Source organism: Centruroides sculpturatus, unplaced genomic scaffold (assembly GCF_000671375.1).
Source record: "Centruroides sculpturatus isolate CEXI.00-Female unplaced genomic scaffold, Cexi_2.0 scaffold659, whole genome shotgun sequence".
NCBI classification, from domain to species: Eukaryota; Metazoa; Arthropoda; class Arachnida; order Scorpiones; family Buthidae; genus Centruroides; species Centruroides sculpturatus.
Window position 1 is genome coordinate 332,215 of NW_019384850.1, and position 27,175 is coordinate 359,389.

Here is a 27,175-nt window from a genome sequence, read left to right on the forward strand (position 1 = left end):
TTAAATCAACTCCTATTCACTGGTTACCTATTTTGAGCCATATCCCTCCATCTGCACTCCGAAGGGACAGCACTTTGCTCAGGGAATATAGGAAAATATTGTCTAATCCACAACTTCCGATCCATCAGGATATTGATGACCTCAACATAAATCGACTTAAATCAAGACACCCTCCTCTTATAAGAGCTAAATCCCTGCATTCCAATAATTTCAACCTCACTGAATCTTGGAAAAGGCTCTGGGCTGATGTCTCTCCGGTGGACAGTCGACAACTTCCTTGTATCACAAAGCGACCACCTGGATTTGAGTTATCCAGAAATCTTTGGAGTGTGTTAAATAGGATTCGGACCAAACATGGGTTGTGCAGGGACAGTCTTTTTAGGTGGGGAAAAGTTGCATCCCCACAGTGTGACTGTGGTGCTGAAAGACAGACTATACATCATATCTTGGAAGATTGTCCAGTAAGATCTTTTTCGGGACAACTGAGTGACTTCTTGATTATGACTGAAAGTGCTTTAAACTATATTTCTAACTTAGATTTACATTTATGATTTGTGTTCTTACTTTTTCTGCTTTCTGTTCTTGTTAACAATTAGATGTGTAGCCATACGCTAAATAAATAAATAAATTAAATATATTTGAAGTATTGACTGTTTATGCTAAGTACAAGAAATTTAAAATATTAATTATAGTTTTTTCTCAGGTACGTGGCTTTAAATACTTTATTAAGAACTGTTCAAGCTGATTATAATGCTGTTCAAAGACATCGCACAACAATAATTGATTGTTTGAAGGATCCCGATATATCTGTTCAAAAGTAAGTAGTACAAGGGATGTTCAAAATGTAATATGTTAGTTTAAACAAGAAAATAAGTTTTATTATTTATAATTTAATTGATAAAGTAGAAAAAAATTTGTAGTTTGTTTTACTGTTGGACTTAAAGCATGCAATATTCAATTAGTATGAAGGCAGGCTGAAAAGTAATGCACGCATGCTTGTAGAGCACAAACGAAATGATTTTCAGAAGCGTGCCAGGTGGCATATGGAAGTAACATTCCCTCTCTATGTGCATGCGCAGTTTGAGGTTGTTGTGTTCATTCAGTATATTTTGAGAAGCGGAAATATGAAGACATGTTCTGGTGCTATGTCAACGTGAGTTAAACAGCGTGCTGTTATCAAATTTTTAACTGCTGAAAAACTTACGTTTAAAGGCTGTTTATGGTGACAATGCTGTTGATAGGTCTATTGTAAATTGATGGATAATAAAATTTCATGGTTGTGAGCCTGGATAAGCCATAATTGTTGATGAAACATGCAGCGGAAGTCCGATCACTGCCACAGACAATTACCGTTGCACCTTGTTGCAATGTTTAATTCTTCTCAGTACCTACAGATTTTAAAACACCTCTGACATTGAGTTTGTCATGTTAGAGGCAGCCTGGCACCAATAATCTTGCAACATGACAACGCTTGTCCACACACCTCGCGCGCAACTGGAGAGGCTCTGCAAAACCTGAAGTTTGAACCTATTCTACACCCTCCTTATTCCCCCAATCTTGCGCCTTGTGATTTTTATTTGTTTCCTCTACTTAAGAGAGACCTCAAGGATAATCATTACACCTCAGACAATGAGGTGAAGGCAGCTGTCAAGTCCTGGATTCGAGAAAAGTCAGAAGAATTTTTCAGTGACGGAATGAAAAAACTTGTTACATGTTGGGAGAAATGTATTAGTCATCATTAAGGCTATGTTGAAAAATAAATATATGATTTTGAAGCTTAAGAATTGTACTTTAATGTACTTTTTGCCTGATCTTGCTATTTGTTTTTGTTCGTGTTCTACAAGCANTAGTCATCATTAAGGCTATGTTGAAAAATAAATATATGATTTTGAAGCTTAAGAATTGTACTTTAATGTACTTTTTGCCTGATCTTGCTATTTGTTTTTGTTCGTGTTCTACAAGCATGTGTGCATTACTTTTCAGCCTGCCCTCATATATATTACTTTACTGCTTTAGTTATATTAAAATGTGAATATTTGAATATTGAATATTTCAGTATCAGGTAGTATCTTTTATTTCTGAAAAGATTAATACAGTAGAGCCTCGAAAGCTCGGCACTCGATAACCCGGCACTCCGGATAACTCGGCCACACCCTGGCAGGGCAAAAAATCCTTAGTTAATTACTTTTCATGATATAGACAGCTTTATGCCTCATAAAGTATTTTTCTCAGGTCTATCTTATCACGTAAATTACTGTACAGTGTATTCATTCATTTTCATTTTCATATAGTAAAGGCTCTATGCCTTCATAAAAGATGTACTTTTCCTTTGTTTAAGGATATTTGGGCAGTTTATTCTTTGTTGTATTCTCAAGCAAACAATACATACATATAGTACAGTATTTTCTGAGGACTCCACACTCATACTTATTTTTTTAACGCCATTCCCGATAACCCGGCATTTTCACAAACTCGGCCACCCTTCGGTCCACATTAGGCCGAGTTTTCGAGGCTCTACTGTAATTATAATCTATATCCTTGGGCAACAGTAGCAAATATTTGTTTAATTTGCATCTGAATTATTCTAAAACTTTGGTACTTAAAATCTTGCCTACAAGAGATTAATTTATGTACTTTAAGCTCAACTTATAAAACTAAGATTGGCCATAAAAGAATAGTTAACTAGACTATTTTTATATTTTTAAATATAGATTTTAAATAAAATTTTATATTATTTGCAATATAATACTGTAATGAATATCAAGAAATTAATATATGGAGGTTGCAAAAGTAGGTATACAGTTGAGAATCTGAGAAATACAAATATTTGGTGTTCATTATTATTTTATTTTTTATTAGTTCATATTCCTTATTTGTGATTTAATTTGTACATAAAAATAAATGTTTTTTTCTCTATTTTCTTCCTGTATCTTTTTTCCATAATAACAACTGTATACCTACTTTTGCACCCCCTGTATTGAATTTTTTAATTTTTTAATACCCCCTGTAATAATTTTAAAATTTCAAGAAGAAATTAAAAACTTGAAAGGCTTAAAATACCAAAAAGGTTTATTAAAATCATATTACAATCATATTATACATAATTGAAATAAATTATATTTACCACATTTGTTAGAAAGAAACATATTCTGTATATTTTTCATTATATTCTTAAGTGATGAAAGTTGAAAATTCTTCCATGAAATTAATGTATTTAGAACTTTTGTGTATATACTTCTTTTAGAAACATATTTTATTATAATAAATGAAATGTGTTGTTAGAATTGAGAAAACATGATTAAAATTATAAATCCTTAGCCCAAATATTAATATTAAGATATTAGTCTTATCTTTTGACTTACTAACTAATGATCAAAATAAAAATTTAAAAAATTTTCTGAGAATACATTTGATAAATTAATATTTCTGTAATTTCGTAATTTAGTTCTAGAATTATTTTAATATTGTATTGTATTGGTATGATTGAAGATTCAATTTAATGAAATATTTGTCTGTGTTGAATTAAGATTTCTTGTTGAATTAAGATTTCTTTTTGTTTGTATGACATGTATATTTGTTGAAAATAATGTATTAGTTTCATTTAAGTTACATATAATTGTGTGCATTATTTATTATTTGTAATTTTTGCCCTGTTGTGATCAAATATAAGTATTGTATCAAATATAAAAGATTATTTATAAATTATACAAATGCTAATTGATATATATTCATACATCCACTAAATTTTGTTAGTTCTGTTAATCAATTATATAATCAAATATTGTGAATATATATATTAAATTATTTTTATATAATTTTATTTGTATTATTAATTGATACAGGAGAGATATAATATATAAATTTTGTAAATGAGTTACACTATATTTTCTATCATAATATTAAATTTATTGCTTAAAACTGATTTAAGAAATTAGATCACAAGTAGCATATTTTTGCTACACATAGTAAATAGTTTATATATAAGGGAAAATATTTTACATTTTGAACATCCTTCAAGTTTAATTATATAATGTGTAAAAATATATTGAGTTTGCAATAAAATTTGTTTTGTCATTTTAGGCGTGCAATGGAACTTTGTTTTGCTCTTATTAATACTAATAATATTCAGAGTACAACAAAAGAGCTTTTGGTCTTTCTTGAAAAGGCTGATCCAGAGTTCAAGTCACAGTGTTCCTCTAATCTTTTTATTGCTGCTGAATTGTAAGTTTTGATAAAATTATTTATTATTACTGCATACAAATACACAATATCATAATATTAATTAAAGGTTTGTTTAAAAATACCATATTTACTTGCATATAAAATAAGGTTTATATCCATTTTTCACTGCTCAAAAATCTACGTCATCCTATATGTGCGAGCGAAAGATTCTTTTCGTTTTTGTATAATTTTTGTAAACTATGTATTTGCGTATTTTACTGGATTCTCACCATCTGGTGTTTAAAAACAAAAGTATTTTATCTCAGTCATTTGAATTGTTCTTGTGTATTGTCAGGAGTAAAGATGAATTGCAATAGGAAAAGCAAAGCTTTTTAATTGAATTCCAAAATTACATGGGAGCCCGATATAAGTTTTAATTCATTCCCACCTGAAAACAGATAATTTTTTAGAAATTTGGAGAAACTCATAAGTGTAATCGACGAAGAGTGAATTCAACTGTTAAGTATTGGCAAAAAAGGTTTGTGATTGTCCTGCTTTACATGAACAAATTATGTTGATTTTACAAGATTTTTCCTTGAAGTTTAAAATGCCAGTAATTTTTGCAGGGCAATGTCAGCATTTACATGCATTTGATATTTTATTTGTTATTAAATGAAATAAAATTAGAATTGTAATAATAAATCTAATTTTCTTTATTTTGATCTTTAAAGTCACACCTTGTCCTATATGCAAGATCGTCTTATATTTGAGTAAATATGGTAATTAATTCACTGAATTTTTAATAGATTATAGCATTATCAGCTTTTTGGTTTTAAATAAAAATTAATGTCAGCCATGATGAGTTCCATCAGAATATTGTTGTCCATTAATTGGACAGAATATTTTATCTGTTTCAATAATTTTACAGTTTAATTAATAAATTGTAGCATTTTTAATTTTGTGTTAAAGCAAATATGTTTAGTTGAAATTTTTTAATGGACTTTTTAATTGTACTTTCTTTTTTGTGGTACTAAGATGGCCTTTTTAATTGCACCTGTCATGGATTTGGTTAGGCCTATGTGGAGATGGTGAGAGATGGGGATCCATCTTATTGCGAACATGGAACATTCCTAGGATTGCCCATGCAGATTTGATTTAAGGTTTCCAGAGCAGTAGGCTGCATTAACTTCCTTGGCCATCTGGTTATCAAATGGACTTTATTTAGTTATATTATTTATAGTTTTATTACATATTAATTTTAATTTTTAAAATGTTAAATTTCTTGATTTATTATAGCATTTTATTTTTAATGCTAGTAAAATTTAATTTTTCATAAAATAAACTTCATAAAATTGATCTAGTAATCTTCCAGTAAATCTGTATTTAAAGAAGTATTTTTATTTTTTATTTTATAGAATTCTTCTGTTAATAATCGTTAATAAATTATAATAAATATGTATGAACTGTTCTTTTTCTTAAAAAGAAAATGTTGTTTATAAATATACATATATAAACAATCAAAACATTATAAATCTTAGATTGCCTATCAAAAATACTAGTGATAATTTAAGAGAAAAGTCTGAACTCTGTTTCAACTTCCTAAAAGTTAATTTCTTTATTAAATATCATAAATCTTTTAAATAGAATCATAACATTTAAAAATTTCTGTCAGAATTTTGTAATTTATTATGAGAAAAGCATAATTATGATTACATAGTATTTAAAATTTTAAATATTTAACTGAACAAAAACTGAATTAGTTAGTTTTGAAATTTAATATTTCTGAACGTGTGTGTCTGTGTTTTCTAATAAATATATATATATATATATGTATATTTATTAGAAATTTGAATATTTTGTTCATAAAAATACAGTATATGTAAATAAATAACGCTTTTTTAGTTGTTATTATTAAGATATTATATGATTAATTTTCAGATAATATTTGTAGATTTATTAAAATAAAAAATAATTTTGTTTTATATTAATATCATCTTGTATACTGTTATTGATGATGATGATAATTTCATATATTATAATTATACATATATTATTTTTAGTTATTATATCCCAATACATTTTGATTTCACTTTATTTATGAGAATATTTTACTTTATTTAGATATGCACCTAACAAACAGTGGCATATAGACACCATGATTAAAGTATTAGTAACTGTAAGTAATTTTAACGTAAAATTTTTATAAGTTTGCTTCAGATTAGAAAATTAAAATATGGTTTTTAGACAGGGAATTATGTTCGAGATGATGTGGTTGGAAATTTTATACAACTTATATCCGAAACAAGTAGTTTACATGCATATACAACCCAACAGTTATGGAAAAACATATCAGGAGATTTGGATAATAATCAACCTTTAATACAAGTGACTACTTGGTGTCTTGGAGAATATGGCGATCTTTTGAATTCTACTGATGGGCCAGATTTAGAAAGTTTAAATGTATGTAATAGATTATTGCACACACTTATATACACATATATAAAACGTAAGTATTAAAAAGTAATCCAAAATTTTGAAGTAATTATTTTTTTTCTATAGGTTACAGATGATCAAGTTATTGATTTATATGAAAAACTTCTAACAAATATTCATATGACACTAGTAACAAGGGAGTATGCTATTACATCTTTGATGAAACTCAGTGTTCGATATTCATCTTGTGCTCCGTAAGTCTTGTATAAAATTTAATTTTGAATCTTCTAGTAATTATTAGTCAATAGTAACAAATCATTATCACTAATTATAATTTACTTATTCCAATGTTTCTGAAGAAAACTATGATTAGGCTTTAAGTTTTGATAATCTATAAAATGATGAGATCTTTAAATTATTCTAAACATCACCAACTAATGAAAAATGATAGAATATACAGTATAATTATCAGAAAAGTTTTGTGAATCAGTGAATACTGTGAAATAAATAATATAAAATTAATCATGTAATGTAAATATGTAAAACTTACATTTCAGATATTGAATTATCTAACAAATCTTAATGCTATTTATTGTAAATGAAGTGCATTTGCTAATGTTATGACATATTTTATTGTGTCATCAGATAATTCATAGTGTGCAATGATTCTGTAATCATTATTTTTATTTAGTTGTTTATTACAATGATAACTTTATTCAGATTGTATTAAAAGAATTTTAAAAGTTAAAAATTCTTATAATATTAACGAGCTCAACTCATACTAACAGATCATTTGTTGTAATTCTGCTAACTGATATAAAAGCAAAAAGATATTGATACGACTATAAATAGATTAAAAAATGATTTATTTATAGCTATAACAATATTATTGACTGGATTATTGGATGTCTTACAAACTATAATTTTTAATTTATTGTGAAGGAGGAAATTTTTCACCAGTTTTCTTATGTAAAATAGATCATATTCATTTATTTGAAGAAGTTGCAAAAATTGCTGAATAAAAAAAATACATTAATTTACATGATTGGTGTATCATTAATTACAATAAATTTTTTACAATTAACTAAAATGCATATTTATTGTGAAGTATATTGCTATACTGTAGTTGGATTAATGATCATTATAAAACATTAGTATATCTGATACCAGTTAGTTTATTCTTTGAGAAAACTGACAAACTCGAAACACATGTAGGATTTTAACCCCTTTTTTATGGACTAATGTATGACCATTAGAGAGAGACAGGACTAGACAGGAGACTAGACTTCAGATTTCTTTTCTAAGACAAATTATTTACATTAAAGAAGTTCCTTTATATCATATGTCCTACTCACTGTGTATAACATATAAAAGTGCATAACTGCATAGTTCTTGAAGAGAGAGAGAGAGAGATTGTGCATTCATGCCTACATGTGCACATGAGCTGCTCAAATATGGATGGGAGGTTAATAAATACTTGTATTATAGATGAAGTCAGGCTGGATGAGTTGAGACAGAAGAGAATATAGGCAATGTAGAGATTATTTGATAGATGATGAGAGGACTTGAAAAAAGTTTGATTATTGAAAACAGAACACATCTTGTTTGATCACTTGAACTCTCTGGGTAAGTTCATGGGAAGCAGCAAGAATAGAGATGACTCTTTTGTTTGAAGACTTGGATGCAATTCTCTTTTTTGTCTCTCCATTTAACATACTTCTCAAAGATCCCACTACTGCCCATAAGCTCTTGTTGGCAGACAATCAATTTTGTTTTAATTGGATTCTTAAACTGTCACTGAAGTTTATAAGTGTCATCTGAGAATCAATCCCTTTTCCCAGGAAAATTAACTTCCTTCTTTTTCTTTCTTCTATACAATTTTTTTGTCTAATGCTCAAACATATTGTATTCACACAAGTCACTAAATTTTTGATTATTTGATCCACAAAAATAAATTCCTTAGTCTTATGACAGGGTCAACTTTACATCAGAGTAGAAGTTTATTAGTCCAGCACCCTTTGAAAAAAGTGACTGGATTATTGGCTATTTTTTAGCGGGTGCCAGAAGAAGCTAATTATTATTATTATCTAAAAAAAATAATTAGGAGGACCTTAAACTTCTGTGCAGTGTGATTACAGTAAATTATACATAGTCTGCATTGTATTGTGGTAAATAAACATTGCTTTAATAGAGCTTGTACACGTGTTACATGTTATGTATTCAGTAACATGCATGACTGATAAATTTTCTTTTCTACAAGCCATGCAAGGACTGTACATATAAAAACAATTCTCGTACTCAGAGCATGTGTAGCTTTGTGTATATAGTATCTGGTAAAGAATTATTATATGCACAGATTATTATATATTTATTTATTTATATATTTATTATACTTGTTAATAATATATTATTTAATTATATTATATATTTATATATGATTATATATATTTATTGTATATTTATAATGATTTCATTGAAAATCTTTATTATGTACAATAATATGTTGTTAACATTTTTGTAGGATTTTTACTTAATTTTAATATTGTATAGTCATACATTGTATTATCTTCAGACTGATTAAAGAGCATATATAAACAAATGGAAAGCATACATCATCATATGCTGGTATAAAATGTACAACAATATCTGCAAGAATGTGAAAATATCCATTAATTTGGCAATTCTAATAATCCAACTCCACTCTGGTCTTGGAGGTGACAGATATTTTAAAAAATTGAAACATATTTTAATTGGAACATGAGTAATTTTTGTTTGCTCTGTAATGGAATAAAATATATATAGCAAAATATTCATCAGAGTAGATGCTTCATTTTAATAGGTTTTAATTTTCATAAAACAATAATGAATTAACAAGTAACTATAATGTTTTCTACTAAATTTTTACAAAATTATTGTTAATTTTTATATTATATATCTGATTGATTGGTTTACATTTAAAAAAGTTAAGTGGATAACAAAATAAGTTTGGGTTGAATATTGTATTCTAGTTTTATTTAAGCTTGCTACGATTAAAATTTTGTGTGTTCATAATTTGAATAATAAGGCTGTAATTATATAATTTAAAAATTTATTACAAACTTTAATAATTTTGTATACTTTTAAAAGATTTTTATTTATCTTTTAGGAGAGTTAAAAAATTAATTGATATTTTTGGTGGTCACATGAATGTGGAGTTACAACAGAGGGCAGTGGAATTTTCAACACTTTTCTCCAAGCATGATCATTTAAGGTTTTTCTTTTTTGATTTATGTATTTAATTTTAAAAACATTTAAAAGTTATTTATTTCTATTACTAAAACTTGATGATATATATACAGTGGAACCTCACTAAACGAGCACCTTGCATAACAAGCAAAACAGATTGAGAAAAAATGACTTGCTTAACGAGCAACATTTTGCATAACAAGTGACAAGGAGAGGGGAAGTCCCGGATTGTGCAGATGCTCCATCAGTCTGTATTTAGCACTCGTTCTGCTAGCATCTTAGGGTTGAGTTATAAACTCTGTAACATAACTGCATCCGTATACATAAATGTTTGCTACAGTGGATCTATAGCAATAGTTATAAAATACCATAAGGCCGTTTCCTTATCCTTTAAGGAACAAACTTTTTTACGGCATATGAAGCAGTCCATCATGAGAATGTGCAAAATCATCGGCTGATGTTGCCAGATCTAACACTATAATTATTTATTCATTTTATCATTTTTCTATTCTTTTTTATGGCAAAGTAATTCTTATTTTAAAATTTTATATTGTTCAGAAGTAGCATTGTTAGTCAAAAAATACATTTCAACCAATTTGTTGCTTCCGGCACAACTTCAGATTGTATAGCAACTGACTTAGCACATGTGCAGTTCGTCAATTTGCTGTAACCTACCATAAGTTTGGATCCAAATCTTTCTTACTGAATACAGTATGACCATATGGTTACATTATGGAGTTTATAACTTGACCTTTAGTGTTGCTTTTGATCACACATTTTTCTAAACTTGTGCTGTCCTTAAAAAATCTAATATAAAGTAGTTTGTATTGAAGATGGCTCAAAAAGAGCTGAAAACATTTTAAAATTAAAGAAAATTAAATATTTGGTAGCTTTAACAAGTAGAATTCATAGATATCTATATATTATTTATTTTTATTATTTATGTACTTATATAAAGATATATTATCAAAACATTTATAAATCAAATATGTTTATTAATATGTTAGTTGTGTGTACCTGGTGTTCCTCAGACTTTTGAAGAGGGGGATTGGTGAACTTTGGGTGAGAGAGGATGATAAAAAACAATTGTCTTAGTAACTTGTACATTTATTGATCTGAGTGTTTACAATAATGAAACTGCAAAAATACAAAGAATTGCTTGTACTGTAGTTAAGAGGGAATGGGTTTTAGGAGTGGTTGGTGTGGGGACGCTCGCAGTATTTTTTCTATGGTATTGAAGAATATTCATGCCAAATTTGGTGCAAATATGTTAAACAATATAGAAGGCTTTACCTAACATACATATGAACATTTATATTTTAACTTTTATATCATCATCATCAACCACTGTCAATCCACTGCTGGATGAAAGTCTCCTCTAATTTTTGCCATTTTTTTCTGTTCAATGCTTTGGTTTTCCAATTTATGCTAACCTCTTTCCTTACTTCATCACATCATACTTGGATCCGTCTTTGGCATTTGATCCTTTATGGGTACCAGTTTAGGATATTTATAGATCATTGGTTGTATTATCTTCTAGCAATGTGTCCAGTCATTGCCATTTTGAATACTTGATCCTCAATGATATATATCTTTGTTTGACTTCATATCCAGATGATGCACTTTCTATCTCTTCTCATAATGCCCAGAATGCATCTTTCTATATTTCTTTGTATTGTCTGTAGCCTCTGTATTGTTTTGCATGTTAGTTTCATGTTTCTGCTCCATAGATAAATACTAGTAGAATACATTGGTTGAATACTTTTCTTTAGACACAGTTGTATGCTGCTTTTTAGAATTATGCAATTTTTGCCAAATGTACTCCATCCAATCCTAATTCTTCTGTTTATTTTATGATATTATTATCCATAGTTATTTCTTGACCCAGTTAGATATAATTTTGTACTTCTTTAATCTCAGTTCTGTTTGTCATAATCGTTTTCATAACAAATTCATTAAATATTACTTTCATCTTTTGCAGATTCTATTTTCAATCCCACTTGCTTGCCCCAGCTAGTTCTTCCAGTATGACTTTTTTACATATAGATATAAATAAAACTTATAACCAATATAATTAGGCCTAACTATATTGAACACAACACAAAATGCTTCAAAAAATCTGTCATGCATATATCTAATGCCATCTAGCAGAGTGATGTCACTTTTTCCAACTTCTTTCTAATCACAGTTTTTAATGTTAGTTCTCTAAACATAATACTGTACTTCAATAGTACAGCTTTCTTATATATAATTGCTTGATGGACATCTGATTCATGTGTGTTGCCATCTAGCAAACAAAGAGACAGATAGAAATCTATTAGTTTTTAATTTATATAAAGTAGATTTTGAGATCTTATATATTTGAATCTTCTTCTGAATCAACATAATATTAAGTTTAGTTAAAATATGTTCAGATGGTTTCCAGAATATGGCAACAAACATCCAAATATATTGATCATTACAGTTTTATCCATATAGATTAAAGTTTGATTGTTTTATTATAAATTCATCTGAATATTACAAAATACTGTTGTAATACTTTTGCCCAAAAGTATTGATTCTAGTTTTTCTAAGGTTATATTTTCAAAATTTAATTTAGATTGAAGTATGAACTAAACATAAAAATTAAAAACTTTAATTTTATGAATTTCTGAAACTATATATATAGTGTCTTGCAGTTTACCCACTTCAGCACATAAACAGCAGGAACATATTCTATAAAAGAAATAAGATATTCTTGGAAATATCTTGTAATCTTATAAAGAAAACATTTTTGAGAAATGGCTTGATAACAGGAAATTTACAGCCACAGAAAAATTTAAGAAAATCAGGTATTAAACTCATTAACTCAAAATCAGGATATTTTTACCCCTTAAACTTTGACTTAATGAGGTTCTATTGTATGTAATAAAAATATATATATATTTATACAAAATATACTCTTTATATACAATTTTTAAAATAGCAGGAAGAAAAGTTCACTGAGTACAGTGTTATTAATAGTTTTCTTTTTTTTGGTATCAAAAAACTATTAATAACCATACTCAATGAACTTTTCTTCCTGCTATTCATTACTTGGCATGAGTATCAAGCTAGATTATATTAATTTTTTAAATCTATTATGTACAGAATTGTATACATTTCTGATTTATGTTTGAAAGATTTACATGGTAGATTGGTTTTATGAAAGTTACGTGTAAATCAAAATCATGTAAATCAAGACTAACATTTATATGGGAAGTATAGGAATAGGTTTTAGGTTTGATATTTTCTATATAAATGGCACTCTCAGTTTACTTGACTTTTAATTTATTCAAAACTTTCATAGAATCAAATGTTTCTTACAGAATTAATTGTTAAATCTTCAATACTTTACATTCATTTAAATAAATTTTTTTTAAGATATTTTATAAGTCAAGAATAAATTTAATAAAACAATAAAACTGTAGAGATTTTATAATTTTATTAATGTTAACTTTAATAAATTATTTTTCATTATTTAAAAAATGAATCGATACAGTTTTTTAAAATATTTAATATTTTATTTATATTTTGTATCTGAAATTTATTTTTTAAAGTGAAAAATCTTTTTATGTAGGGCAAGCCTTCTGGAACGTATGCCCCAAATTGAAAGCAAGAATGGCAGTTTGCTGCAGAATGGTCAAGCTACGGAAGAAGAACTTAAAAATGGTATCGTTGAACTTGAACCTTTATCAGAAAAGCAACAGACTCCTGATTCGGTAAGACAGAATGAAAATTAATTTTATCATATAAGTATAGAATAAAAAATTAAATTTATAAGAATTGATTTACAAAAATCACTATAAATAAATCAAAAAAATAACTTAACTTACATTCCTGTCTTCAAAACAAAAATTTTATTTTTATGTTTTGAAAATAATCATCATATTTTTTTCTCATAATTATGTTTTAAAAATTAGTGATGATGACTAGCAAGCTAGTATAATTTCAAATTAAACTGTATGTTATTGATCAAATAGCTTTTCGGTAAGATACAGATTTACTTTAATAAGATTCTCATTATGAGAAGTGAAAGTAATATATAAAATTTAAAAATTTATAAATCTGTTTAATAAAATACTAATTTATTTATTTTCAGACTATACTTTTAGATCTTCTTGGTGGTTCCAATGAATCTCAGATAAAACCTACAGAAATATCAAAAAATTTAGTTTCTGGACCCGGAAATGGAAACGATCTATTAGATTTATTAGGTGATGTGGACATCACTTCATTAAAAAGTAATTAATATAAAAACATAAATACAGTTACTATGAGTAAATTTTAATAAAAAGTTTTCATTAGGATTTTGAATATAAATCTAACATATAAATATAAATACTATTAGTTTGCTTTATGAATAGTTGTATTAATAAATCATTTCATGAAGCAACCAATATTGTATACAAGTAGAAATAAAACATTTCAAAATCATCAGAATAGACAAGAATTTAAATATTTTTCAAAATTTTCAGAATTTGTTAAAATTATTAGGTATTCTTTATTCTACGCTTGTACCTCATTCACACTGAGCATTTCAATCTAGATTGTGATAAGATTGGTGACTGTGCTGTGGTGCAACTTTTCTCAACTGTTTCAATCTCAACTGAAATGAGGTTCAATTGCGATAGACACAAGAGTTTCTGAAATTAGATCCAGTTATAAGAGAGTTCCCACAATCCCATGTGCACGAGAGGAAACAAGATGGCTGCAGAACATGTCAGACCATCAACAAAGAAAAAAAAAAAGATATTTGGAGAAACAATGAGCTCTGGCTATTATTAGATATATGGCAAGAAAAAGTATTTATTTGTAACCAAAACACCCTTTTTTTGTTTTTGTTGGTGTTTGTGACTTATTGCATATTTACGAAGGCTGTTCAAAAAGTATTGGACCTTTGGTCAGCAAAAATACACTTATTGATTTTGAGGTACAAAACCCTAATCCCCTTCAAAGTAGTCTCCTTGGTAATGTATACACTTCTCCCAGCGTTCTGCCATTGCTGGAAACACTGCTGGAACGCATCTTTTGGAATGGCCATCAGCTGGTCCGTCGCATTCCGCACGATGTCTTCTCTCGACTAAAATCGGGTTCCTTTTAGCGGCATTTTCAGCTTGGGAAATAGCCAAAAGTCACACGGAGCCATGTGGGGAGAATACGGAGCATGACGAACCACAGGAGTGTCGTGTTTGGCGACGAAAGCCCAAATCAGATGCGCAGAATGGGCGGATGCATTATTACGATGGAGCTGGCAAGTTTTGATCGACCACAGATCCGGTCGTTTGCGTCGCACAGCATCAGAAAGATGACAAAGGACCTCCTGGTAGTACTCCTTTGCGATGGTTTGGCCTTGTGGTGCGTTCTCACAATACACCACCCTATGAGAGTCGAAAAAACTGTCAGCATGACCTTGATATTGCTGCGGACCTGCCACGCTTTTTTTTTGGCCTCAAGGATCATTCCTGAAAGCCTGCTGAATCTTGCGAATGGTTTACGCTTGGGTATTGCCAATGTTTTTGGCAAAATTTGATGTAATATCGCTGCTCACGTTGTTCAATCATTTTCCAACTTAGTGGAATCTGACGAGTGCTCGCTACATGTCCTCACTCATAGGCCGACTGCCAACGACTGACGCTTCCTGCAGGTGGGAAAAAATTCAGAGCTGTGCATGAGTGTCCCTTCCACAACCCCACCAAAAGAGGCCTCCCGCGCATCATTGGTTTATGCGGAAAAATAAAAGTCCGATACTTTTTGAACAGACCTCGTATGTCACTTTTATTATCGCATATAATAGTCGGGTTCTTCTAAAGTGGACTGCCTGTGCAAACAGCTTGACATTCAACTGGCAACAGTTTCAATCAAGACTGTGAGTAAATCAATATTAAAGTGAGTCATGGATTGTGTGTGAATGCAGTATTAGGCAAAAGATCATTGTTCTTACATTAACACAATTTGTTATTATATTGTGTTAATATGGTCAATCATAAAATCACAAAAAATTAACAAATAAATAATAAGACTACTGTAATTCATTAAGAAAGAAATTTCTATGTGCTTTCTTACATTTTTTATATCAAAATATAAAAAGTTTTCCATCTCAGCCAGTAACCAAACAGCCCTATTATCAAAGTGTCTTTTATAGACCTCCAGTTAAGAAGGGGCTGTTTCTCAAAATATTGAGTAGAGCTCTAATATTTTGAAAGTTTGGATGCCCTTCTCACCTAAATCCTTTAGATATTTAAATTCTTTCAATTTTACTTATATTAAAAAAAATACACTGATTCATATTTATTAATGAAAGAGTCTTGATGAAGTTTTCAAATACTAACAGTCTTACGCATCAGTTTGTATTTTTTTTTTTTTTTTTTTAGTCTTTTCAATCTATATACTATAAGAGGACAATTTGGATTTTTTGTTTAGTTAAAAAGAAGAATTTTTATTTATTTTTTTTTTCTAAGTTAGAAATAAGACTATTCTTTATAAATATTTTATAATGTGGAATCACTTTGACGATCAAGGCAGGTCTCGTTCTCATTCTCCAATCTTCTTTGGTATCACTGCTTTTGGGCATGATCATTCAAACTTTGCTGGCCACAACCACGAGTCATCCACGATGCATTTTCGGTAAAATTAACCTATGTAATTTCAAAATTTCTCTCCATTGTGTGTCGACCTGGGTTGCATTTTTGTCGATGCGTAACGAAACTTTCCCATTTGTGAAAAAAATAATCATGGCTATTGTATCGTCCTAAATTATTTTTTTATTTTGCACAAACAATATACAGTTTAACCCGATTATAACATCATCGAATGTAATGACAACCCTAATATAATGTCAAATTTTTATCAGTCCCACATTTTTACTATACTAGATAATGTTAAAAAAAGCCCACTTGTAACGACATAAAACCGTTTTAACGTCATATTTGATGCACTCCCAAATTTACAAAATTAGATTACAAATTTTATTTAACATAGAAGAAACTATGTGTTAAATCCTAAGGTCAGAGTTTACTTCTTAGAATGACTGTGGGTGGTACTCTCCCCCACCTGACTTTGGTGGGGTGAAGTGGCTGTTTTGCCTGTTTGTAGAAGAGGGTCACCATTTTGTATTTTATTTTGACTCAGTTCTTGGTCCTGACTACCTACAAGTCTGGATTTTTTTGTGCGCACATGATTTGGGCACCTAATACTCTGCCAAATATCAACTCTTGACATGTACTCATTCATACCTCTAAGCTGGTAACATAAACTGGCAGTATGATTTTATAAACAAGACATAGTCTTGTCAATAACTAGAATAGCAGAATGTTGATTACAAGATAAAAACTTTTATAATCTAATCATCAAGAAATTATTTAAATTATTAATTTAAGTAATGAAATATGAAACAGGCAGAAATATATTAAGACAGTCACAAAAAAGACGATAGTTGATCATAAAAAAAGGTTCCAATAATCCAGGGTTGTGTTATAGGACAGATACAAAAAAAATTAGATTGAAATTTATATAAATTAAAACCATTATAAAATAAAACAAATCACTCACCAATGTATTTAAATACTGCAAAATTCTCACATTCATCATCTAAGGCAAATAACTCCTCAAGTACATCCTCACTTTCGTTGTTGAGAAGCTCGTCATATGGGTCTCATTCTGTATCTAGCGAGTTGATTTCCACTTTGTCATCAGTATCCCATAATAAATTGTCCTCAGTGCCATCCATAGCATTAGAAATCCCACACTTTTTGAAGGATTTGATCACTGTTTTTACTTTTACTTTTTCCCATGATTTGATTACAAAATCACACAGCACATCAAATGACGCAGCCTGCAAAACTACACCTTTCATATATGACTTCACCACTCATCATCCAGTTATTCCATTGTTCATGCATGTGATCTTTGAGTAGTTTAATCAGAGAGACATCTAAAGGTTGTAGCATCAAAGTTAAACCACCTGGTATAACAGCAATCTTAGTATTGTTTCGTACTAAGCAATTTTTAGTGTTCTCAGTTACGTGACTGCAAAACATATCCCATACCAACAAACTGTGTTGATTTTGTAGAGCACTTGGTTGCCTCTGCCACACATTTTCCATCCACAATTTTACACCATTCTCGTCCATCCACCCCTTTTCATGAAGATGTATGAAAATGCCTAGAGGGAATTTTATTTTAGGAGTAGTTTTCCTCTTGAAAATGACCATAAGTTTTAACTTTGTTCCATCTGTCATGCATGTTAATACTACTGTAAACCTGGTCTTTTCATGGCCTGTACTTCTTTTAAACAGTTTTTATGCCTTTTGTTTCCACAGTTCTATTGTTTATCATGTCAAAGTTTATCTGTTTCATCTGCATTTCCAATATTAGATATTGGAATGTTGTATTTTTGCCTCATACCAATAACAAACTTGTGAAAACTCATGACTTTATGGTCAAGATCTTGTAATTTCTGTGCAAGTTTTGTTTTCTGTCGTATTACCAGATTTTTTTCTGTTCATGAAACAATTGCACCAACCTACCGTTGCTTTAACTTCTTTGCCATGTTCTGGATTGGCTCATGCCCACTTCAATGCATAAACCCTAATCATATTTCTTGTAACAACATAACGATTCTGCCTCTGTTTTTGTACCCATTCTGCAATATTATTTTCTAAATCTGCCAGCAAGCTATTCCTCTCCTCATAGAACATTTTTTCATTGGCATTTTTTTTTAATAGCATTTTCATTCTTTCTTCAATCTCTTACCATCTTTTCTGTTATATCAAAAGCCCTTGCTGCAACAATTGTTTGATTGTTTAGCCTGTTTTATGACTTTTAATTTAAAGCTTGCTTCATATTTCCTTCTTTTCATTGGTTCCATGAGTAGGCTCACACTTCACAAATTATATGCTGATTACACTTATAGTACAAATTGTTTGAACATGTGACACAACCTACAATGAAACTTGTTAGAGGTACATGTGAGTTTGTGATTTGGCACATGATTCTACAGGCAAAAAGATAACAATGATGAAGGAGGCTTTTCCTTTATGCATGCAACCACCAACTGCAGTTGATATTTAAAATTACTACAACTTATCGAAAAATCTATCATATTATTTAAATATGCTATATGAGTTATGTAACAATAAAAACAATACTAGAACAAAATAAATATTAAAAGTTATGTTTATTAAACTACTGAGGAAAAAAACAGACAAACCATAATTATTTACTAGTAGAGAGTAGGGTATGTCCACAAAATAGAATAGCCAATACAATGTTTTCATGAATAGTCAAGGTCATTACCCGAATCAGTGCAAATGTTTGCAACAATTGCAAGGCAGTGCTGCCATATGCAAGAAAATAAAATTTGTTTATTCGAAAAATTACGAATAGGACATAATTCCTTATATGCTATACAGTATTATTATCCAGATGATGATCACTGATCTAAACTAAATTCTTAGGCTATTGATAGTTTGGGGTTGTCTTATAGGACAGATATATGCTAAAACTATAAAACTTTGATGAAAACTTATACCTCGTCTTTCTGAAGGTCGTCTTATCTGCAGAAATATATGGTAATAAAGAAAAAAGAAATTAGAATTTAAAGAAAACATGATTTTTTAATTTACAAACAAGAATAATTTGGGAAAGTAATGATTGTGATAAAACTATAAACTGATGCTGTTAATTATTACAAACTGTTTGAATTACTAAGAGAAAAGAAAAATTGCTTATAGTTATCTACAATTTTTTCCACAATTTGATGTTTATTTCACTGAAGTTTAATCTCTTTTTCACTCTCTTTAATTAGAACTCTCATAGCTTTAGGTTTTCATATTTCTTTAGAGATAACATATTATCTCATTTTTTGGGGGAATGAAAATTATTTTGTAATATTTTATTAATATTTCTCATTTGGTATAAAATAAGAAAAATACAAAAATATTAGTATCAAATATATTATACTCTATTTTTGATATGTAATATTAAATGCAATTTTTATTGGAAATTTTAATGAGATATTTCAACATATGTTTTATTTTCTATATTTTATAATTAAACTAACATTTTTTCAATTTTTTTTACATCTATGAAATTTGATATCAAACAACTATAATTTTAATTGCATCTTCAATTGTTTTTAATTAAAATATTATTTTATATATACACAAACATATTTACTGTATGAAAAAATAAATAAATTACAAGAATTACAATGAAATGTATATACTGATGCTACATAATAGGAATATTATGAAACATTATCAAATGTAAAACAAAGTGGCAATACGATTTTTTATGTGTAAAATCATAAATATTACAGATTGTAAACAGATTTATTTTGTCATGAATGCTAAAGATGAAAGCAGTATGGCCTTAATAAAATATTTGATGAAAATTGAAACTAAACATAAGTACTTTGATTTTCTAATTAAGAAAACACTGCAATGATGTAGGAATAAAATTACAAGGATTAACAATTCTACAATTATAATATTATTGTGATAATGCTTATTAATTAATATTTTGAATTATTATTAATAATTTGAATTTTGAATTTGAATTGAATTTATTAATAGTAGCATTATTACAGCCTGATGTAATCTTGCAATGATTTGGTATTAATCTAAAAATCAGGTTATTGTATGTTTATCTTTCATTTAAAATTGTTCTTATCTACCATACATTCATATATGAAAATAAGTATTATTAATAAAAATTTCTCCAATATTATAAATAAGATTGTTTTACAAAACATTTAAAATGTATTATATTATCAACTTGATTTTATATAATTTCAGATCAAACTACCATTTCATCATCTGGGGAACTTTGTAATGTAATTGATGGAATTATTAATTCAAAATCTTCCATGAATTGTAAGTATTATCTGATATAATGTTAACATATGTAATAATCTATCTGATTGCATATTGATTTCATTATTTCTATAACCATAAGCTTTTATTAAATAAGTGGGAAACTGAATAAAATATTATGTATGCTATATTAGTTTATGATATTTAATTAATTGCTCATACATGGAAACCCATTTATTTAGAAGACTGTATTTTATTCAGTTCTAAATAACATAAATTCATTCAAATTTATTTTTCAAAATTCCTCAAACACATACAGCTAACTACTGTTTTGGAAATCAAGATGTAAAATTTCTCTTAGACCTTAATACCGTAATCCAAGGTACCCCAATCTTTTTCTGAGAATGGCTCTGCAAATTTGCAGACTTTTTTATTACCAGTAAAACAGTAAATTTTCAAAATGTTATGATTGTTTAGTTGTCAACTCTTCAATGAGCAGAAACAACTACTACTATGCCCATTTGAATTTTCTTCCTTCTTTTTGAAAAGCAACAGTTTTGTTCCCTAAAAAATAAAGCATACTGGAGTTTTTTAGTTGCTGTGATTAAAATGTGACCAGTCTCATATTCAAGTAAAAACTTTCCATTTTGTCAACTGAAATCATTATTGTGCTCTAGGCATTATGAGTTAAGAAACAAATTGCCAAACTATCCAGCATAGTGCTACAATATGGTGCTATAAAAATTGTAAAGAAATGTAAAGTAATTGTAAAAGATAAATAAAAAAAACTACAGTTTTATGAAAACCTGCCATATTTTATGAGATAAGAGAAAAAAAAGGTAGTTCATGTGTAAGGTGACACCTGTAAATGTGTTAATGTAAAAGCAAAGATCAGATTAGAGTTGTTCTTGGTCTTGTTCTCTTGTAGCATGGAGGCACTTTGATCTAAAAATGAATGAGTTAATGAACAAAAAGGAAAATACAAATAAAAACAATATAATATCATATTGAGAGAGTGATAGTTTACAAAATTATAAAAATTATACCTATGTGTTATATACTTTCCTTTCTTTCACTTTTTGGAGGCAGATGTATGGAGACTAGGCACAAAATTATATATCTTGAAGAAATAACTGAAAATGGTTAATCTGCCTTGGGATCTGATGTGTTAAACCCTTTTATACTCAAATCCATCTCCAATGAGGAGTTAGACCTTTTGTCATATGACAATGAGTTGGGTTAGTTCAGAGTTTAAATAGAATATGATCTAAACTTTTAAATCAATAAAATGTTGAAAAAGGAAACAGTTTTTCCTTGTCCTCTCAAAAAAATGGGAAAATGTATAATTTTTATGATAAAATATTACATCACTTTTGACAATTTAAAAACTAATGAATATCAAATTCGGATTCTCACAAAGACATTGTCATTTGTTACAAATTATATTGATCAATACACAATCTAATAAAAATAATACTAATTTCATGCAGTAACGTTTATTATCGATTCGTAAATTCACTAATTAAAAATAAATTTTAAGTTTGTTTCTTTTAATTAATTGATTATATATTTTTATAAGAAAAAATTATTTTTTTATAGATATTCCATCAATGACAATATTTGAAAAGAATGGATTAAAATTGGATTTTAATTTTGAAAAACCAATTGATAATCCACAATTGGTTGTAATATATTTGACTGCAAGTAATCAAACTGCAAAAGTAATGAATGATTTTCTTTTTCAAGCAGCAGTTCCCAAGGTATACATGTATAAATGATGATTTTACATGTTTATATATTTCTTGTTCTTCTAGTTTTATTTTTATTTGATAATTATTATTTTAAATAAGAAAAAGTAATTGATGAAATTTGTTTCAGACATTTCAATTACAATTGCTTCCTCCAACGAGCAGTGTCATCCCTCCAAGTAATACTGGAAATATCAAACAGACTATTAAAGTTGTAAATCCCAATAAGGTATTGTAATTTTTCTGTATAAAGTGTTTAAATTGTGATATAATTTTTCAAAATACAGTGGTGCCTTGTACTTTGAATTTAATTCATTCTTGGAGGCCATTCAAACTCCATATCAATTTTTTCCATTAGAAATAATGGAAAGACATTAATTCATTTCCAGATCCTAAATAATACCAGTTTCAATAAATTTAAAACAGCAAAATATTCATAATTTAAAGTAAAAATAATACAGTTAAATACCCTAATAAAAAATTAAAATGTGAAACAATAAATAAAATACATAAATACTACATAATAAAATGAAAATTTCATTAACTGGTCATACATTGTTGACGTCAGCATCTTAATTTAAACATGGTTGCCTTATCTGCCACTCATGTACTGCTTTCATGCTTTGCGATAAGTTTCTTTTTACCTCAGTCACAGATACTACAATTTTCTTCTTAGACTTTGTTGCTTCCACAAACTTTTTGGATACCATAATTAATAAGTGAAGGTTATATTGGGTCAAACAGAAAGTTTTTGTGTATTTTTAATAGCTGTCATTACTTAACTTAGATGTGTGATTTAATTATAATAGTTCTGAAATTTAACAAGTTATTGCTAATGTGAGATTTTATTCTTTGTTTAGAAGCTTGCTTTAAACTTTGTAATTCTTTTTTTGTTTGAATATTTGAAGTGTCTTCAGATAAAAAACATAAAAGGCATATTATGCTTTGTGTTTCAGAAAGGATATAATGCTGTACACGCAGTAAAAAAATTTGTAATGTGTATGGGGAAGATGTTTCTAAATTTCGAACATGTTAAATGTGGTTTAAAAAGTTCCATTATGGAAATTGTGAACTAAAGAATACACAAGAGAAGGAAAGCACATGCTCAAAAACTGTCAACAAAGAAAAATTACAGGAAGAAATTGTTAAAAATCGTTCAGTAACATACAATACAGTATATATAACCAAACATACCAAAAATAAAGTGGAAAAAACACTGAATGCATAATGCAAGAGTAACAGTGAGATGACTTTGGTTCACAATATACTGCATTTACACTTCAAGTGAATGCATTCTTTCATTTTTTTCATTATGCAAGCAATTTGAACTTTGAAGCATCATTCAAACTTCAAAGCAATTATCTGTCAAATTTAGTGTTCAAATGCTTCAGCATTTGTAGTTAGTCATTTGAAGTACAAGGTACAAGGTAAATAACAAATGAATACAGAATATATATACTGAAAAATTAGTAAATACTCAGAGTTTGCCTGTGAAATGAAGCATATGTGGAGAATGGATAAGATATTTATTGTGCTAATAGTCCGTTCTTGTGCAGGCATCAACCACATTCACTACACAGTCTAGAAACATTAGGGCTTCACAACACACTACAGAAGACTGCTATACTAACATTGTCAGGAAATTCATAAATACACATAAACTAACAGGCACATAAACAAAATAAAAGCTTTTTCTATAGCTCTGCCATAATTTAGTCTGGCATAGCACTAGGCATTGTTATTGATTGAGTAGGATGGAATCAATGCACACAATAATAATAATAATAATAATGATAAAGCAATAGTAAATACAATGTCACATAATCAGGAACTTTCTAAACATAGAACCAACTCAAAAATATGATAAAACAGTTTTTTAGTAGTTATGCTTAGATTTACATTTTTGTAATATGTTAACTAACAAAGGAAGACCACAAGTTACTATGTACACTTGTTACTTGTATGCTATTAATCATGAGATCTTGTTGCTTTTTATAAGCAAGTAGAGCCATTTTTTGCATGACTAGGTAGTATGCAAAGAAAACTTGAAATCTTTATATAGTTAATAAGTAGCTTACTTGATAAGTTTTATGCTAACTCCTTTATAAGAGTTAGCATAAAACTTATTCAAACAATTTAAACTACATAAAACAGTTTCTGATTCACTAACTTGAGTTCAATTGTTCCTAGTTTCCTCCCTTTTTTTAAATATAAAAGTGAGTTATTTATTAAATTTAATTGAATAAAATACTTTTCATTTTCTTTTATTTTCTAGCAGTTATGAATTTAATGTTTTGTTTTTAGTTAAAAAACAAAATATTAAATTTAAAAGTCCACATTTGACTTTTTGTTCTTTATATTTATAGTTTCTGAACATGCTGACCAGAATCTAACCTGTAAATTATTGTTTAAGTATTTGTGAAAATACAATTATTAAATAATTGTAATTGTAATTTAGGCAAAAGATTACTAAGACCTACTTATAAATAGCATTTTTATGAGAAAGTAGATGTAACATCTTGTGACCTCCTCTCATAATATGGAAGAATTACTTTCCACTCACTACTCACATAAATGAAAGACAAGAAGAGAATAAAGAAACATCAAAAACCTAATTACATGATATTGTTTTTTGATACCTATGAATTTTTGCTATATGTGAAAGTCAAATTTTCTTTAAATGCTTTTCAAACTTATATGTGAAAACTGTATTCTTTTCTTTAAGTTTATAACTTATTACATCTTTAAACATTAAGAACTTTTTAAGGAGTAAATAAATCAAAATTGATAGGATCAAAAGTTTGAGAGATCAATTCTGATAATTTCAGTTTTGTAATTCATGAAATTAAATACAAAAATCTTCAGAATTAATTAAAACTGTTTTGGCAAAAAATCTGAACTTATTTCTGTCTGGATATAATCAGCCTAGATATTCTCTATATATCTTAATGATTCATATGAGATATTCTCATCTTTGTTGTAAAAATGAACTCTAAAGTTGACACCCTTCAATTTGTTTTTTTGTTATTTGAATAAGTTGTTTTGTAACCTATTGTGCATCAGTTTTGTCAGCAATAATAAACTTTAAAAATTATGATATATAGAAGCATAATTAGTGTTCATATTCATTTTCACTTCAAATAAAAACATGCTTATTAACATGAATGAGTTGATCTTTGATCTTTTGAAATGAAGTCTCAGCACTTTTTAAACTTTTAAATATTTTAAATGCACTTATATTTATTTTTAGCATATTATATTTATATATTTTTCCAAACTGTAAATATTAGAAAATAAATATACAATGCACTATCACTAATTGTTGTAAACCATTAAGAAATACAGAAAGAAAATTTTTTTTGGGACTTTTTCCTTTGGTATGTTTTAGATGTTTATGACAATTTTAAAATTATTTAATTGTGTAATTACACCCAAAACACATATTGTATTTGTGCAAATAGTCATTTGTGGGAAATGACTTTGTGGGAAATGAATGATTGTAATTGTAGAAAAAACAAAAAATGCTACTTTTTTAGCAGACATCAATCAAAATATTTGTTGTATTTTCATTCTTCTGACTAGGGTATATAGGCCAAAATGTGTAATGAACTTAAGAGTAAATATTTGGAATGCTGTTGTGAGATGAAAATGTAGAAAGAATATCCAAATTAATGGTTTCTTATCTTGTTAATTGCAAAACTTTTTCATCTGTTTAGAACAATTTAATTCTAATTTTATTTTAAAAAGTTACAATAACAAGAATGATTGATTATTGTTTTGTAATTATTATTAATTTGATATTAGAAATTTTCATTTTTCTTCTTCTTGACTAACAATTCAAATGTTTGAACATAACTTACTCTTATTATGATTTGTTTCAGACACAGTTACGAATGAGGATAAAATTGTCATACAGTATAGATGGAATTTTAGTTCAAGAACAAACTGAAGTGAATAATTTTCCGCTTTGTACATGGCAGTGACATATGTTATATATAAGGTAAATCACTTTATATTATTAAGATTAAAGTATTAAAAGAAATAATCTGAAACTTAATATCTTTTTACAGCTAAAAATAAAGATTTGATGTATATTAGATTTATATGAAAAATATGCTGTGCACAGACTGTTGACAGGAAAAATTTAAAAAAACAAAAAAAAAAAAAGAGTGAGATTCAAGGAGTTCTCGACGTTGCTTCCTGATCACTTCACACAAAGGACATGGACATTTCATAGATGATAGATCTGAGTGAGAAAGTTTTCAAAACAAATGTCAGTTCTGTTTTTTTCATTCTGTTATTTGAAAGGAAAGGTTGTTTAGTTGAATATTTGTTCTAATTGTGAATTCGGATAACTTATTTTATAAACTGCTATAACAAGAATGATTCTAAACAGAAATGGCACAAATGTACTTACAATTATTTGCTTTGTAACTATTGTTAGATTAATGTGTTTTGCATTGTAAAAATCTATTTTTTCTCTTATGCTGAATCTCCTTTGGAAGGTAGAAGCTGAATTTGTATTTTAGATCTGGTTTTTGTTTATTTAATAATTGCTTAGAGAGATCTGAATAATTTTTAATTAAAAAGAAAATTCTCATTTTGATGCACTTTATCAATTAAAAATGTACACAATGAAGTCACAGAAGTTTAATATAAATTTTGGAAAAAAAAACAAAAAAAAAATTGTTGAAAAACAATCTTCCTTGAATAAAATTGTACATACAAGAAAAGTAATTTTGTGTGTCTGATTTTGAACATTTTACTTACATT

General features: G+C 28.1%; 1 protein-coding gene across 1 annotated transcript in view; it reads left to right on the top strand.

Annotated features, from left to right (window-relative positions):
* The window catches only part of LOC111630465 (AP-1 complex subunit gamma-1-like), an 85,143-nt gene extending 58,100 nt beyond the window's left edge, over positions 1 to 27,043 (top strand). The window contains exons 9-21 of the mRNA XM_023374564.1: positions 693 to 817; positions 4,081 to 4,221; positions 6,283 to 6,337; positions 6,406 to 6,621; positions 6,721 to 6,848; positions 9,740 to 9,844; positions 13,418 to 13,559; positions 13,940 to 14,081; positions 20,637 to 20,714; positions 22,254 to 22,414; positions 22,533 to 22,631; positions 26,284 to 26,402; positions 26,473 to 27,043. Coding sequence (XP_023230332.1) covers positions 693 to 817; positions 4,081 to 4,221; positions 6,283 to 6,337; positions 6,406 to 6,621; positions 6,721 to 6,848; positions 9,740 to 9,844; positions 13,418 to 13,559; positions 13,940 to 14,081; positions 20,637 to 20,714; positions 22,254 to 22,414; positions 22,533 to 22,631; positions 26,284 to 26,385 — 1,494 coding nt within the window. The 3' untranslated portion in view covers positions 26,386 to 26,402; positions 26,473 to 27,043. The remainder of the gene's footprint in view (positions 1 to 692; positions 818 to 4,080; positions 4,222 to 6,282; positions 6,338 to 6,405; positions 6,622 to 6,720; positions 6,849 to 9,739; positions 9,845 to 13,417; positions 13,560 to 13,939; positions 14,082 to 20,636; positions 20,715 to 22,253; positions 22,415 to 22,532; positions 22,632 to 26,283; positions 26,403 to 26,472) is intronic.
* The last annotated feature ends 132 nt before the right edge of the window (positions 27,044 to 27,175 follow it).